General features: G+C 40.6%; 2 protein-coding genes across 4 annotated transcripts in view; both read right to left on the reverse strand.

Annotated features, from left to right (window-relative positions):
• Window positions 1–1,190: 1,190 nt before the first annotated feature.
• Window positions 1,191–7,234, reverse strand: dpm1 (dolichyl-phosphate mannosyltransferase subunit 1, catalytic). The gene is made up of 9 exons (XM_034591326.1): window positions 7,062–7,234; window positions 6,163–6,262; window positions 5,527–5,560; window positions 4,836–4,912; window positions 3,921–3,946; window positions 3,706–3,801; window positions 3,396–3,464; window positions 3,182–3,296; window positions 1,191–1,671 (listed from the first exon to the last, which is right to left on the reverse strand). The coding sequence occupies exons 1-9, from the start codon at window positions 7,190–7,192 to the stop codon at window positions 1,567–1,569; spliced, it is 753 nt and encodes a 250-aa protein (XP_034447217.1). The 5' UTR covers window positions 7,193–7,234; the 3' UTR covers window positions 1,191–1,566.
• A 960-nt stretch (window positions 7,235–8,194) lies between these two features.
• The window catches only part of LOC117765058 (collagen alpha-1(XX) chain), a 37,473-nt gene continuing 29,988 nt past the window's right edge, over window positions 8,195–15,679 (reverse strand). For 2 of the 3 annotated variants that reach the window (XM_034591295.1, XM_034591294.1), the window contains exons 28-42: window positions 15,405–15,563; window positions 14,686–14,763; window positions 13,981–14,067; window positions 13,832–13,885; window positions 12,531–12,626; window positions 12,353–12,406; window positions 12,196–12,249; window positions 12,010–12,063; window positions 11,159–11,230; window positions 11,031–11,066; window positions 10,345–10,411; window positions 10,034–10,222; window positions 9,810–9,887; window positions 9,130–9,291; window positions 8,195–8,989 (exon numbers count right to left, since the gene is read on the reverse strand). In XM_034591295.1, coding sequence (XP_034447186.1) covers window positions 8,961–8,989; window positions 9,130–9,291; window positions 9,810–9,887; window positions 10,034–10,222; window positions 10,345–10,411; window positions 11,031–11,066; window positions 11,159–11,230; window positions 12,010–12,063; window positions 12,196–12,249; window positions 12,353–12,406; window positions 12,531–12,626; window positions 13,832–13,885; window positions 13,981–14,067; window positions 14,686–14,763; window positions 15,405–15,563 — 1,269 coding nt within the window. In that variant the 3' untranslated portion in view covers window positions 8,195–8,960. The remainder of the gene's footprint in view (window positions 8,990–9,129; window positions 9,292–9,809; window positions 9,888–10,033; window positions 10,223–10,344; window positions 10,412–11,030; window positions 11,067–11,158; window positions 11,231–12,009; window positions 12,064–12,195; window positions 12,250–12,352; window positions 12,407–12,530; window positions 12,627–13,831; window positions 13,886–13,980; window positions 14,068–14,685; window positions 14,764–15,404; window positions 15,564–15,679) is intronic. The other variant, XM_034591296.1, reaches the window with a different exon arrangement.

Consider the following 15,679-nt stretch of genomic DNA (forward strand, 5'->3'; position numbering starts at 1 on the left):
ATCATCCACCACCTATTTTTAAATAGTTCCTCACTGATGTTGCAATGTAGAAATTTAAATAAGCAATATAATAGATTTCGACACTCATCAAGACAAGGCGTGTAAACAGGGTATGTCTAGTAGTGTTTGGAGTGTGGAGCTATCAGGGTGGCCAGGGTCCCTGTTAGAAGAAAAGTGGGACATTTACTGTCCTAACCTCATTCATGCACAGCCTCCATAGACACATACTGCTGTACTTCTGTAATCATTGCCTTTCTTGTCCTGTATGTGGTATTTAAGCTAGGGGATGCCCAAAATTCCTTCGAGATCAATTAAATATACATCTACAGAAACCATCCATCCATCTACCTACGGTATCTATCCATCCATCCAGTTTTGGTATCCTTCTGTCTATCCATTCATCCATCCATCCATCCAGGTTTGACCCCTGGGTGACATTTCCATTCGTGTGTGTGAGATGACTACTACTGTCTCAGCACAAAGAACACAACACTACATACTGGTGAAGACCATAAGACATGGTTGAAAGTCAAACTACGGTGTCCAAGGTCAAGAATCAAGTAGAACTGTGTGTAAGGGAAATGTAACCTTTCGATAATGCACAATGTAATCATGTTCATTTCCCCTATGATTGATCATGTTGAATCTTATACAATGTAACCTTGATCATGTTGAATCCTGTACAACTGAATGAATCTTGACCCGATTTCCTAAACTAAGGTATTGTTGCCTGATGTCATCAGAAGATCCTGACCTTTGGCTTAGAAACAACCTCAGGCAGAGGGGGAGGAACGAGCCAAAGGTATAAAGAGAGAACCGCTTCCCATCGGTGTGCATATTGCAAACCAACCTTTGTCCTGTGCACCATGCTCTGAGCGTTAAAGTGTGATAATACTGTAAGAGATTTGTGTCTCTTCCTCGTTGTCAGAGTGGGATTGCAGAATTGCCACGACACTGTTACAATATTATCATCATGAACATACAGGAGAGGCCTGAGGTCACATCCATACACATTGTAAATGGTCAGTATTTATAAAGCTGCCTGTGTTTAAAATCAACAGCCCCTTACACTTTTTTATCAGTGATATCAATGAGAGAAGCCGGTTGCTCTCTGTGACCCAGTTCAGGTTTGGACTCACTGTAAAACAAGAGCACGGTCAGAGGAAAGAAAGAAGAAGAAGAAACCAGACAACGATACAAACTGTTTAATTGGATAGACACAATGACAGGTGGAGCAGTTCACTGTAAACAGCGTGGAGTCCACTGTCTTGACTGGAAATGACGAGAAACTGTGCTTTGTTCACCATTCATTAAAGAGGATGATGGGAATGTAAAGCACTATGTTCCTTCAGTACTCTGGACAGCTACTGACAAGGAATTACTTTATATTTACAGCTAACAGGGGACAGACATGTCTCCATGTCGTCTAACATCATGTAACTTCTGAACATTAGGCAAGTGGAGCTTGTTTTTCTCCCCTCATTACAATTCTGACATAACTACTGTGCACAGTATGTAAGAAAGCGTCATGGGATATCCACACTTCACACGGGACGTCACTGATCATCATGTTGTGGCAAAGAGTGTGAGCAGTCCTTTCACAAAGGACACAATCTCGTTCCCTCCCAGTTTGGACTCTCCATAAACTCGATCCACAAAGGAGATGGGCACCTGTTTGTTTCAATGCAGAAGAAGAAGATCATTGTTTTTTCAGTTCACACCATAAAGCAGAGTCACAACACTGAAGTTAGCTTCGGATTCTGAGGTTAATGGACAAGTTAAGCTAAATTTAAAACGAATTTCCCCATTTCTCTACTTACATAGTTGTGAAAAAGTATTAAACATCAGTTTCAACCCAATTTCAGAAAACGTACCCAAGAAAGGCTGGTTTCACAGATTTGTTTTCTACACCTGAAGAAATTAGACAATTTTTTTTCTAACTTTCCAATTCTGAACTTGCAGATCCAGCCCAGGTTTGATAAATCTACACAGAGTGTTATAAACCTGCGTTTGAGCTTAGACCTGGTCTATTGTTGTGTTGAGGCAGAAAACGCAGAGAAAAGACCCTTTTTAAAATGAATAAGTAAATCTGAACCTGGGCTTTAAAATGTCTATGGAAGCAACTCGTTCATCTAGTCCACATCTACCTATCTAATCTATATAATATCAATCTACCTAATAATTGCAGGAATCTCTGTCTCTATGTGGAACGCATAACTCAAGAACCCTTTGTCTTATCGGCTTCACACTTGATATGTGTATTGTTAAGGAAGTGCAGCTTTGAATTTGGTGCAATTTGGAGCCTTGTTCAATATTGATAAACTTTAAATAAACAGGAGACCAACGCTCTGTAGCAACGGCTGCTGGAACTCATCAATGTAAGTGAGGTTGGAGATCATGACAGCAGCGCGTTCACAGCAACTGATTCTCCGGGTCAGGGTTCTGCGTTCTGAGTCGAGCTTCACTGAACTTTGAATAAACAGGTCAACAGCTCTTTGTGCAGCAGCGATGGCTTCATGGTTCTGTGGACTCAGTCCTGCAGCTAGTCTTTACTTTCTGCTCAATTACTGCAGGTCACTTTTACAGAAAGCAAACAGCTCATTCCAAACAGGCTGGTTTAGAACTGCACTGCACTTGTTTGACAAATCTTAAGTATCGTGGTTTTTGAGCTTAACCTTGTGGCCATGTGGTCTGGAGGCTGATTGTTTTTATAATACAACACAGGTTTCACTAATCTGAATGTGGGTTTTAAACAGCCTCTCTAATCTATTTGTTAATCTAGTCCTGGCTGATAAATTGAAGTAAAATAGACCCAGAAGAGTAAAGTTTGTAAACTACACCTAGTCTGATGTGGTCTTCAACTCCCACCTCGGTTTTTACAAACAATAAACGCTTTTCAACAGAGTCATTTCACTCAGTTAGGAACCTTCTTAAGCAAATTGGATTATTCAAACACTCCCTACGTCTAGAATTTGTTATGTTTCACTATTGTTTGTTTAAATGGTGTTAAGGCCTTCACTATGATTGCTAATGCTTTCACGTCTATAAATTATGTACAATGATAATCTAGTGAAATAAATAAAAATAAAATTTAAGTTGTCACTGCTAGGTCCTCATTTATGGACGCAGGATTAATGTGAAAAGCTTAAATACAGAAATTAGTGAGAAATTAGGGCCTCACCTCTCCGATTGTGTAGTTGAGCTGTCTGGCGCGGACGATCATCTCCATCTGAAAGACGTAACCTTTGGACACGCACCGCTCAACCAGGTTCTCCAGCACGTTCTTCTTGTACAGCCTGACGGGAATGAGAATAAACGAACAGCAGGGGTGTGAAACATCTCACTTCCATGCACGTTCAGTTCAACAGGCAGCAGCGTTTCACAGCAGCACATACCTGAAGCTGCCTGTGAGGTCTGAAGCATCGGGTCTCAGCAACACTTGCGTCAAAAAGTTGGCTCCTCGGCTGTGAAAGTGAGGGAGACGGAAAGAAAATGAAACCTCAGGACTTGTCCACGTGTACACAAGGAGCATTCATAAAATCCATCCAGGGTGAAGATTTTTCACTGGTAAACATATTGTTGTCTGTCTACAAGAACCAGTTTTTTCTTCCAGACTCCTGATTGGCCATGGTGGCATTACAGATAGTCATATTGTGTCAGTGGAAGACAAATAACAGAAAATTAAGGACAGTGTACCGTCGTTACCTGATTAGTTTCCTGCGCAAGTCCCAGCCGTATACGCCACCATTGCCTCGGTAACGAGTACCAGAAACCAGGTCGTAATTACCCTCCTTCTGCTTTCTGGCAAACAAGGAAAAAAACAATCTTTAACAAAAAGATATATCGACGACTATAGTTTAAATATGGAGATTTTTCACTGTGGATATCAATTACAAAATCAGGAAAAAGATAACACTTACTCAATAAATTCTGGAATAAATTTGGGCTGAAAGAAAAAAAAAAGACAATAAAATCTCAGTCACTGACAAAAAACGAGACACGTACTACTTCTAATACAATTCAGGAATCTGTAAATCCCCCTTTTCCACTGGTATAAAAACCCACTAACACCCACTAATATCTGGCTTCTGTCTGCGATGGGAATGGATACAATCTGTATTAACTCCTGGGTCAAATGACTCTGCAGTAGACACAGATTTTTATCGACTCTGGCCCAGATCAGTAGTGAGAGAAACGAGAAACACGGGTGAAGGTGCTAATTTTGCAAGACAGTGAGGTGAGAGGGCGCCTCAGTTGCCAGTGTTCATGATGTCAGACATGATGTGCCGGGGAAAAAAACAGAAAGGCAAACTCCTCTACTGGCAATCAGTAAGGAGTACCCTATTAAAATAAAATGATATACCCATAATTGTTGTGTAAAAGAGGGATAATAGAATCAGTTAGAGCTAAAATGTGTATTATCTAGTACTAATAGTTAATATAAGAACAACAGTTATAATCGATAGTTTTAAAATAAGTGGTTTCAGCTTCTTGAACATGAGGATTTGTCTCATATCAATTTATAATGTCGCCAGTAACCTGAATCTCTTTGGGCTTTAGAGTAATGTTCAGACAAAACACCAGTTTGAAGACATCATGTTGGGCTGACACATTGTGGATCTATCCCCACTCTCTAACATTATATAAACAAAATAATAAATCCATTTATCAGAAAAGCAACTATTTAGTCACTGTCAGTTTACTGCACAGGCTTCAGCTTCATGTGTTGTGCAGCCATGGACTGTTATCATACACAGGAGAAGCCACACACACCCACAGCATGTGAGGGAACTATGAACATACTGTGTGCACACAATGAAGCAGGCTCCACTCACATGATGGGAGAGATCTGCATCCATTATAAAGATGAAGTTCCCAGTTGCGTGCTTCATGCCATGGATGTAGGCAGTGCCTTGGAAAAGAAACAGGACTTTATCAGAATTTGGCAATGGTTACTAAAGCCATTTTAAGGGATGAACTCCGGAGAATGTCTGCACAATGGGGTCTGTACTTTCTCCGGAGTTCTGCCTTTTATGTATGAAGAATGCAACAGGAGATTCTCCGGTGAGACGCATACAAATCAACACGGAAATCACTAGAGCAGCATACAGGCAGCAGGACGTAGCAGCACATCGACACCAGCGTCACTGCTTGAATCTCTTTGTCTTTCCAAGTTCTAAATTTTGTCTGGGTCTTGTTCGTGTATAGCATCTCTCTTTTATCCGGAGATTTGTATTCTTTTTGTTCTTTCAGTTTTGCATCCGTTGCTGTCTAGAAACATCATCAATGCAAATCCTCCAGAGAATCTCTTGCTGTTTTCTCACATGGGCTCACTCAGACATTATCCAGAGTTTATACTAGGGGGCTGGGAGGAGACACTCCAGAGAAAGTCTGCAGCAAGTGACTTGGACATTTGCGTTCTCACATAAAACCAGACTGCATAATTTAAGGAGATTTTCCCGACTTCAGTGCATGTCTGAAAGCAGCTCAAGATGAAACACAAATTTGTTACAGTCTCAAACTTACCGAGGCCTAATTTCTTCGCTCTAGGTCGTAGGACCTGAAACACAGAACAGAAAGAGTAAGACTGTGCATGTACACAGACATCAGAGGTGGTGCTACAGGGTAGGCAAAGCAGGAAGTAGCCTGGGGCTCCAAGCTAAGAATGGCTGATTACTTCTGTCCACAATTTTGTGAGACGCCCCTTAGATTTTATGATCAGCTTTGTACAGGAGACTGCAACAACATGATGAGAAAAACCCTAACAAGTCCCCAAGTCACTAGTTTTTTAGGTTTTAAGTTTTAATTGTAGAGGTTTGGTGGAAGACAAGAATATCTAAATGTGTGTGCATTATGTGTCTGGGATGATGGTGGGGTTTGCACTTGAACTTTATTATTTTACTATTATTCATGTCTAAGCACTGTATGCACTTTGTTCATAATATTAATAATAAAAGGACAGTTTGAAGTAGGAAATGATGTGGTTTGGTATCATGTGTTTCTCGGGGGGCCCAGTGTCAGATTGCAATTCAACATCTGACCCAGACGATCAGTTCTAGTCTCTACAGTATTTGAAAGACTTCTAATACATTCTTCACACAATTTTATGAATTGCTTGATATGACTCTTCTCAAAGAAAGACAGCAGTGATTCTTCACTTACTATCCTGTCCTCTCCATATATCTTCTGCAGCTGCTCTGCCACCTCCAGTGTTCCATCTGGGCTTCCGTCATCAATCACTATGATCTCATAGTCATATCCACTGTAAAAGCCACACATAAAAATTGCGTTGTGTTTAATGCTCCACACATGAGATCTGCTGCAAATCGTAGGTCTTTTTAATCAATGCTGAAGACTTTCCTGTTTGCCACAGCCTGCTCTCAGATCAATCAATCCCTCACTTCTTACACTGCACTGTTACACTTATTTTCTTATTTATTGACATTTTTCTTCTCAATGCAACTCTTTTTAAATGCTTCTTTTTTTCTACTGTCTTATGTTGCTTTTACAATTTGTCATGATAACTTTGATACTTCATGTAAAGCCCTTTGAGTTGCTTTGTTGTTGAAATTTGCTATAAAAATAAACTTGCCATGCTTTGCTTACTGCATGATGATTAGTATTTAAATAATTATAATCATACGGTAATACCCATTCCTCAATGAAACCGATCTGTAAATACGATCTCAGTGTTATTAGGTTCAGTTTATTTATGCAGCAGCGCTGAAATAGTGACATTAACCACAACTAAATAATAAAATATACCATTTTGACATAGTCAGCCATGTTTTTTGTTTACGTGTGACGTCACCCTGAGAAATCGTGTCCCCAACTTCACAGGAGTTTACATGAATTTAAAGAATTAATCAAGACTCTACAACTTATAGACACATGCACCTAAACCTGCTCTGAAGCTTGAAGCCAGGTCTCTACCGTCAAACAGCCTTCAGGGGTTAGAACGAGCAGCTTCTCTTAGGTGTAGTGACAGCTCCTTTCTGCTTTAGCACTGATGCTAGCTAACGTTAGCAGCAGCCTAGCAGCTCCGCTGGCTGAGAGCTCACCTCTCAGTGAAACACTTCACCAGCAGCCACACGATCAGAGGAAGGTTCTCCCGCTCGTTGTACGTCGGCAATAACACAGAGTATCTGTCTTGTCTGTCCCTGCTCGGCTCTGAGGTCTTTCTGCTCGCCATAGTGACGTGGTCCACTTCCTGTGTAAAGTCACCCACTCAACTTCCTGTTTGTCCTTTTCAAAACAAGTGGGGGATTGGCGCGATAGTATGGGTAAATGATAATGTGTGCCACGACATTTTTACAGTGAAAGTACTTAATACAAGCAATACCTCAGTGATCTGCCACAAAACTCAAATACTCAAGAAATAGCTTACATAGGTTTTTACCATCAATCACAAAATCAATATTGTTGCAGCACCAAAAATGTAAGTACTTAAAAAGAAAATCAGATATTCAGATAATATCATTATTATTATTGTTGTAATTGTCATTAGTATTGATAGTTCTTTATTCATGTCTTTTTTAAGATTCTGAATCTGCAAAATAAATATAGTAGAGTTAAAAGTACAAAGTATTATAAAATTGAACTACTCGAAGAAAGTACCTTAAATTTCTATAGTTGAGTATGTCAACTTAGTAATATTCAACAGCCATATTAAGTAATTTTTACATCAGCTACAATGATTAATCTGATAAAAATCACAGCCCCATTTTCATGTCTTCTATTAATATATCCTTTAAGTGAAAATGTAACATGTGTATTAGCCTAATCATTCATTATACATTAACAAACTGTTTTCCATGTTGCCTACTGTGTTCCTCTATTTTCTTAGAACCTTCAGATTGCTATGAACAGCCATTGTCCACCTTTATTTAAAAAAAACAAACATTTTAAACTAAATTAGAAAAATGATCCCATCACTGAAACTAACCTGACAGGTTGGAACTTCTGTGCTGCTCTTAAAATAAACCCCACTCTCTCTCCAACATGGATATGACTGTGACTCTGTTATCATAAGACCCTTGTTCATTACTTTATCTCCTCTTGCCCTCCACAGAGAACATAGAGCACTTAAGCAGATGACAAATCTGCTGTGTTAGTCCTCCAGGAGGAGAAGGGTTTAACGGTACCACATGATAAAGTTATTTTGGATAAGAAAAATACTACACGAGACACATATCAATGGAATTTTATTAACAAATTAATAAAAAAATATACATAGGAAAAATTCAAACAGACGCGCACACACACACACACACACACACACACACACACACACACACACACACACACACACACAATGTAATGCTTATTAACCAACCCCCAGAAAATCATTAAATGTAAACATTACTTTTCAATGTGAATAGATACAGTATAAAATATTATAACATGAATAACTGTATACAGTAAATATAATAAACACAAAATATACAAATTATTATACATATGGCAACAAACATTCTCACAGTATAATTTCTACCATGCGACAAAGAGGAGCTTTTACACCATGGGTGTTTTTGTTATCCTTGAGGCAGTAAGGGTTAGAATAGCCGATAGAACAGGTAGAAATGAAACACTAAACTAAACTACATCAATACAGTGCATGAGTACATTTACATGGTGTGGATAAGATTACACTTTACTGGTCCCAGTGGGGAAATATTTTCCTTAATTGATGCTATTTGTCCATCAAAACACTGATCTATATGAGGAAGCTCACCACTTGTTCTGTTAACACATCAACAGTCGGACAGAGATCTCCTTCCTGTGTTATTTCCTTTTCTCACATATGATGAAGCGTCTGCATCAGTCAGTGGCAAGTTCAACACGCCGAACCTCGTCAGTGGTGCTTTTCTTAAAGCTCCATACCCGGTCTGTCATTCAGCTCCAAAGGCAGCACGGTCATTTCAGACAGACACCATGCAACCGCTACCTGCTTCTTCATATCAGTGCTCGTAGCCATAATAAGGGTCTTCTGGGTGAAGAGAGCAAACAGAAAATAAAGTCAAGTGGAGGCTAAAAACAGAGCTAAGAGTGTTTCTCCGTGTGTGGTGGGCACAAACACAAGTCTAATACTATATCTTAATATTGCCAGGAGCTGTCCTTGTTGCTTACCTGTTTGCTGGGGAACTCGTTGGCAGCCTCCACTACTGTCGCACATGCCCGGTGGTCCAACTTCGCCTGGCTGCCCAGGATGACCAGGGATCCCCCCTGGTCCTGGTTTACCATCATCTCCTTTGGAACCTGGGACTCCAAGCTTGGACTCACCTAGAGGCCCTGCAGACACACGCAATACACAACACATATGCATCAAAACCAGTTGTCAGTACAAAAGAGTTGTTAACTGATCATTTATCAGACCGTTTTGTGCCCTATTAGTTCAGACATAATTTCTTGCAACTGATCAAATTTGGTGCAGTGTCCGTTCTAAACCTGCCTGTTCTCTTGTCCTGTGTTAAAGCTCTGGAGCTACTTGAGAATTATTCCTCGTCGTGAGTGAGTCCTCATCGAACAGTTCTACAATATACTTTCACTTTACACATGTGCAGAGTGAAGTTAGAAAACTTTTTCTTCATCCTATCTGGTTTGTCTGCAATGAACATTTTATAGTCAATGTTTTTCATAAAATGAAACTGAATTAGTTTGATTGCTGTTCATGAATGGGGTTTATATAGAGATTTGAATAATTTATTGAAGTTATTTTTTCAAACTTTTGATTTATGAGTGTCCACAATCTGAGCCCCAGCTTGCAATACTCAAGCGGGTACGGAAAAAAAAGACCCATGAAGAGATACCTGCAAATCCTTTGAGCCCTGTGGGCCCCTGGACATTGGTCCCTGCATCACCTTTCCCTCCGGGTATACCTCTCTGCCCTGCAGAAAAAGAAGATCCAGATCAGCTTGTAATATTATCATAAAATGAAAAAGAAGGTGACATCATCAAAATGTATAAACGTCAAGCGTCAGAAAAATGTGTTTGGTTTCTATTCGTACAAACCCTCGACTAGATAGAGTCTTACCCTGTTCTCCTGGATATCCAGACCTGCCAGGTCTCCCCCTCTGACCAACGTTACCCTGGTTACCCCTGACACCTGGTGGCCCCTTCGGCCCTGGGATACCCGGTTCTCCTGGGGGCCCCACTGGCTCCTCAATAGGAGCTGGCTTACGACTTATATCGTTCATGAACATGTCGAGCTTCAGCACCTCCTCTGAAAAAGCAAGAGTGTTGATTCATCTGGAGTTTATTCTAAGTTACAGCTGCATAGATAAACACACAGATACCATCACTGTAGAAGATTCCTGTTTTACCTGTGTGCTACAGACAACTTACTGTGCACTAGATGTTCACAGGCCTGTGTGACCAGTTGGAAGATCATGGCCATTGACTGAGGTTCCCCCTGTAAAACAAAAGCAAACTCAACAACTGTGGCTCCAACAAAAAACAGTGTTTCACTTTAAGAAACCTTTAATTCACTAGTGCAGCATTCTAAACCTGCCTGGTTGGAATGGGCTGTTTTCTAGGACCTGTGCTAATGCTGGTTGCAACTTTCTCTCTGAAAGTGACCTGCAGCGATTGAGCTGCGACAAGTCAAGACCGAATGCAGAACCCTAAAGCTGCGCCACCGCTGCTGCACAAAGAGCTGTTCACCTTTTTAATTAAAGTTTGCCATGAATGCGTTGTTGTCGTAGTCTGCTTAAGAAGATAAGTCCCAGCTACCACTGCTACAGAGCGCTGGTTGCCTGTTCATTCAAAGTTAATAAATCTTGAACACATCGCATGTCCAGATCGCACCAAAGTCGACACTGAATTTCCTTTGGTCCTTAACAATACACATGCCAAGTGTGAAGCTGATGAACTGCTGTTGAGATATGCAAACCACATTTAGACAGAGATTTCTGGATTTATTAGGCAGATACAAAGAAACAAGGTAACTGACTGTGCTGATAAGTCATTTTAAAACAATCTCTGTGCTGCAAGAAAAAAAATATAAGAAAAAGACATAAATTATCACCCACCTTCTCTCCTCGTTCCCCTTTATTACCTGACAGACCCTGTAAAATGAAAGACACATGTGTATAGACTATAATAAACAAATGTGAAGACAGATAATGGCTGATGCTGTCATTTGTCCCTCTGGTCTTACCGTAGGTCCCACAGGTCCTGAGCGGCCCCTATCCCCTATAGGCCCTGGGTATCCTGGCATTCCCTGGAAACCCTGCACAATACACACAGATGGATGAGTGGAATGCAGAAAAATGACAAAGCAGACAGATAGATTTAAACTCAGAGATACCAAATCCCCCGGCAACAAGGAGAACTGGGTATAATGCGGAATATGCACAGTGGACGGTACCCCACACACTAACTATTTCAGTTTAATGACATAATGTTAATGTATGTTAATACATTTGGAAACAGTGCATGTCAGAGAGGGGAATCTGTGGCATAATCTTATACTATGAACAATACAGACATTATAAAAAGGCCAGAAGTTTAAATTCCATTTATCATTATTAGTATTATCATTAGTAGGTTGCTATCTTAAAATAGTGCACGTCAATAACAAACAGCATTAAAAAGACAAAATTTAAAAAAACTGCAAACTGTTAAACTGGGCTACATGCAAAGTTTATTTCATGGCAAACTGTGTGAAAAAACGTGAAAACATTTGTGGCCTGAAGGTGGTGCCAGAGGAACGCTCATAACATCCAAAATGAAAAGGCTTCATTTTCAGGACATCTGTGCATGAGTATCATTCCATTCACTTTTAATAGTTGGGGTTGTTAAGTGTAGATTGGGCCCTTATGGTGGCTTGAGACACATATAATATTAGGAATTAGGAAGACAGATATTCACAACAGATTTCATACGATGTTTTAATATTCTGTGTTGTGGACCAAACCGTTAACAAAGGGGAAATTTGTACCCAATGCTGGCACCAAAGTGGAAAACTCTAACATTTGACACATTGATAAGAATAAAATGTAGTCTTACCCTGGGTCCAGTGAGACCAGGTGAACCGATGTTACCTTCGATCCCCCTGATGCCCTGTGACACAGAGAGGAGAACAGACACAGAGGTAGAGAGGGTCACTGCATCAGCTCAGCCAGGCGAAGAACTGCTAACATCTACTGTTCTGTAAAACCTCAGCAAAAATCTAGCTGGGCTCAAACAGCTCACCTGGGGGCCTGGGATCCCCTCTTCCCCTTTCGGGCCTGGAGGTCCCGGTAAACCCTTCAGGAAAAGACAACAATAAGAGTCACATTAGTATTTATCCAACATTACAACATTCTGTGTTTTTTTTGTGTTTTAGTGATTATCTTCCGTTTAAACTCACCTGGACTCCTGGGCGGCCAAGATCCCCCTTTTCCCCACTTGTACCCGGAGGGCCCTGACAAGAAAAACATGAAAACATAAACCAGGTAAATTTTTCACACAAATAATAGATTCATAAGTAACTAGTACAGCGTCTAATGTATCATTGTAATGTATTGAAGCATAAGACATCTCCCCACCGCTTTTCCATGGACAGTCATGCCACGTGGTCCTGTGCTGCCAACAAGTCCAAGGCCTCCCTCAAATCCAGATTTTCCTACAGGACCCACCTCCCCCTGAAACACAGAGAAAAGTAATATGAAGATATCCATTTGGGAATCCAAGCAATCCTCAGAATACAACACAAACTAATGTGTAACTAATGTGTAAAAGCTGAACTGATGTGACATGTTCAAAAAGGTCATGTGATATTTAGTGTTTAGTGTTCTGAAGCAGCAGACTTAACCTTGACGAGACTTCTGCAAGCTCATACGCAGAAATCAGAGGAACAGCTTGATATAACAATCTCTTCTACATTATTAGATGATCAGACACTGTGGTGGTTCTGTTATGGAATACAACCTGTTTAGTGCAACTGGCATTTACTAATGATTTCACTGCATTTTCTTATGTATAAGTACTTAAAATATTGTCACACCTTACATTAAAAACTGTTTCTTTTAATCGATGTTGTTAATATTGTAATTTTGTTGATTTGTTCAGCTACATGCAGCATCTATTCCACCTCTGTCCATCCTGGGAGAGGGATGCCTCTCATGTGGCTCTCTCTGAGGTTTCAGCGTTTTTCCCCGTTAATAGTTTGTTTTTGGTAGTTTTTCCTTACTCCTGTTGAGGGATTGAGGACAGAGGATGTTGCACCTTGTTAAAGCCCTATGAGACAAATTGTTATTTGTGAATATGGGCTATACAAATAAAATCTGATTGATTGATCGACTGCTGATAGGTGAATGCAGAGGTAACATTGGACATTTCATCATTTAGCAGGACTACGATCCTATACATACGGCTGGGGAAACCAAACAGCTTTTCAGGTTCAGGAGGTGGAACATCTTGAACTGCTTGAGTAAGTCACCTGATATCAGTCTAATTGAGCTGCAATCCAGTGAAGCTCTGGGATAGAATCACCAGGGGAGACAGTGTCAGCTGGTGCCCGGGTGTCCAAGACTTCACACAGGCACTGATTTAAAGGATTTCCCACAAAATAATGATATTGTTTGAATACATGTGTTATTGTTTAAACTAGTTGGACTTTTGCTTTTAGGACACTCTGCATGAAAGTGTTTGTATCTCCCCCAGTTTTCTCTGCGTAGATGTTAACCTCAAACCTCAAATTATACCTGAGACATTATACTTTAGTTTAGTATCCATTATTTCAACACATAAATGTTTGCGGAGCTATCCTTGTTAGGGCTTTGCGTTGACTTCCATTCATCGTGGACAGCCTAACCCGAAACCATATCCCTATTTATTTTCATATCACCTTTTGGCCATGCTCTCCCTTCTCGCCTTTTTCTCCCCGAGGACCTGGTTTTCCCTGTAAAAAGAAACAAAAAAAAACACAACCAAAATGAATGTCACCAAGTTATTAAACTAAAAGGTGATTCAACCAACACTTGAATGGTGACGTACATTTGGTCCAGGGGAACCGGCGGCTCCAGGGACGTCAGAGGAACAGGAACAGGTGTAGGCAGGGGCAGGACAGCTCTCCTCATCTCTCTGATGCACCCAACAGACACACAGCAGACAACAAAGACATCAAGTCTGCCCTTGTATAATGTATTAACTGTGCTCTACTACCCCTCACTGTTGCTTAAAAATAATATTCTACAGCTTATGAATAATGGTTTATTTTTGTTCTACAGTGAATTGTCAAGAGGGAAACAAGCAGTGTGATAAGAACTTCCTAAAACAGTGTTTCCCCAAGGATAGTTTACTTCGTGTTTGTTTGATTCGCTCCAGAGTTTATGAGGTCGCATTTAAACAAAATGTCAACAACAACATTTTGTGCTCAGTACAAAACGAGACGTGACACACACAGTCAGGACTCAGTGTTAAAGTGACAGGAGCGACACACATACATTAATAACTAAATGCATGATCGTAAGTTTGTCATCAAAATCATCCCAATAAAAAACGGACAAAATGAACTAGTTAATTTTTGGAACTGTGAACTGTATGAACTGAACTGTGAACTAGTTCTTTTTGAGTGTGAACTGGCACAACACTGTCCATCTTTATGTGTAGTCGATGCTTCAAATACTGTATTCACTCACAATGAGCTTATACCAAGTAAGAATGGTAGGAGAAGGTAAATGTAAACAATAACAGACTGACCACTCCAGGCAGGTCACAGCAGGTGTCCTCTGACGCCCACGTTGTGTTACAGACAATCTCGAAAGACTGCAGCTGGAACTGGATTCAGAGAAGAACACAGGATGGAAGTTGAGAACAGGGCAGAGGAAGAGACCATCAGATGTTTTTAGGCTACAGCCACATTACTACATCCTCATTTGAAAATGCATTAACTCTGCTACAGATAGTTTGGAAACGCTGCTGGCCCAGTTTTACTTTGAAAACTCCAGGGCAGAAACTGAGATGTTTGCAAACTATGATGTAGACACTTGCAACCGCTTGCTGATTGGGTCTTTCCGTTAACGACATACCCTTCGCTGATTCGCCAGGTTCCTATCACATGATCCCTTCCAGAAGAAAACAACAGGCTTTAGCCTTGGGTACCAGTGTAGAATGCAACTTGGATAATCAATTACACTCATTGCTGACCCTGTTGTCTGTGCTCACAGCTGTTGTGCAGTTAAATCCAACAGTGTAGTGTATGTGAGTGGTCACATGATATGCGTTTTCAGGTGTGTTTGAATGGATGAGGAACAAAATTGATATAGAGCCAAATTGCTCTGGTGGACAAAGATCGTTTTAGTTTGAAAATGCCAATTTCAAATGAAAATGTAGTGGTATGGATGTAGCCTTAGAAACGTTCAATGTGTACAACATTACTGACAGACTGAAATAATGAGTACTGAATAGAGAAACGGTACCGGGGCGGATCCACTGTTGGGTCCTCTGGTCTTCACCAGTTTTCCCAGCATTTCAAACCCGTCAGTGGGCAAGGTGCCTAGAGGGCGGGCAGGTCTCTCCCCCACACGCTGGCAGTCCACAGACAGGGAGACACTCACCTGGCTGACAGACAAGTGAACCTGCCGAGTGGAAGAGACAGGACTGATTAAAATGACCGACAAAATTATGTAAAATCCCAGACTGTGTTCTCATATTAGACCAGAATTTCAGATTTACTAGACCAATCCTCAGAGGA

This window comes from Hippoglossus hippoglossus, chromosome 7 (assembly GCF_009819705.1).
Source record: "Hippoglossus hippoglossus isolate fHipHip1 chromosome 7, fHipHip1.pri, whole genome shotgun sequence".
Lineage (NCBI taxonomy): Eukaryota > Metazoa > Chordata > Actinopteri > Pleuronectiformes > Pleuronectidae > Hippoglossus > Hippoglossus hippoglossus.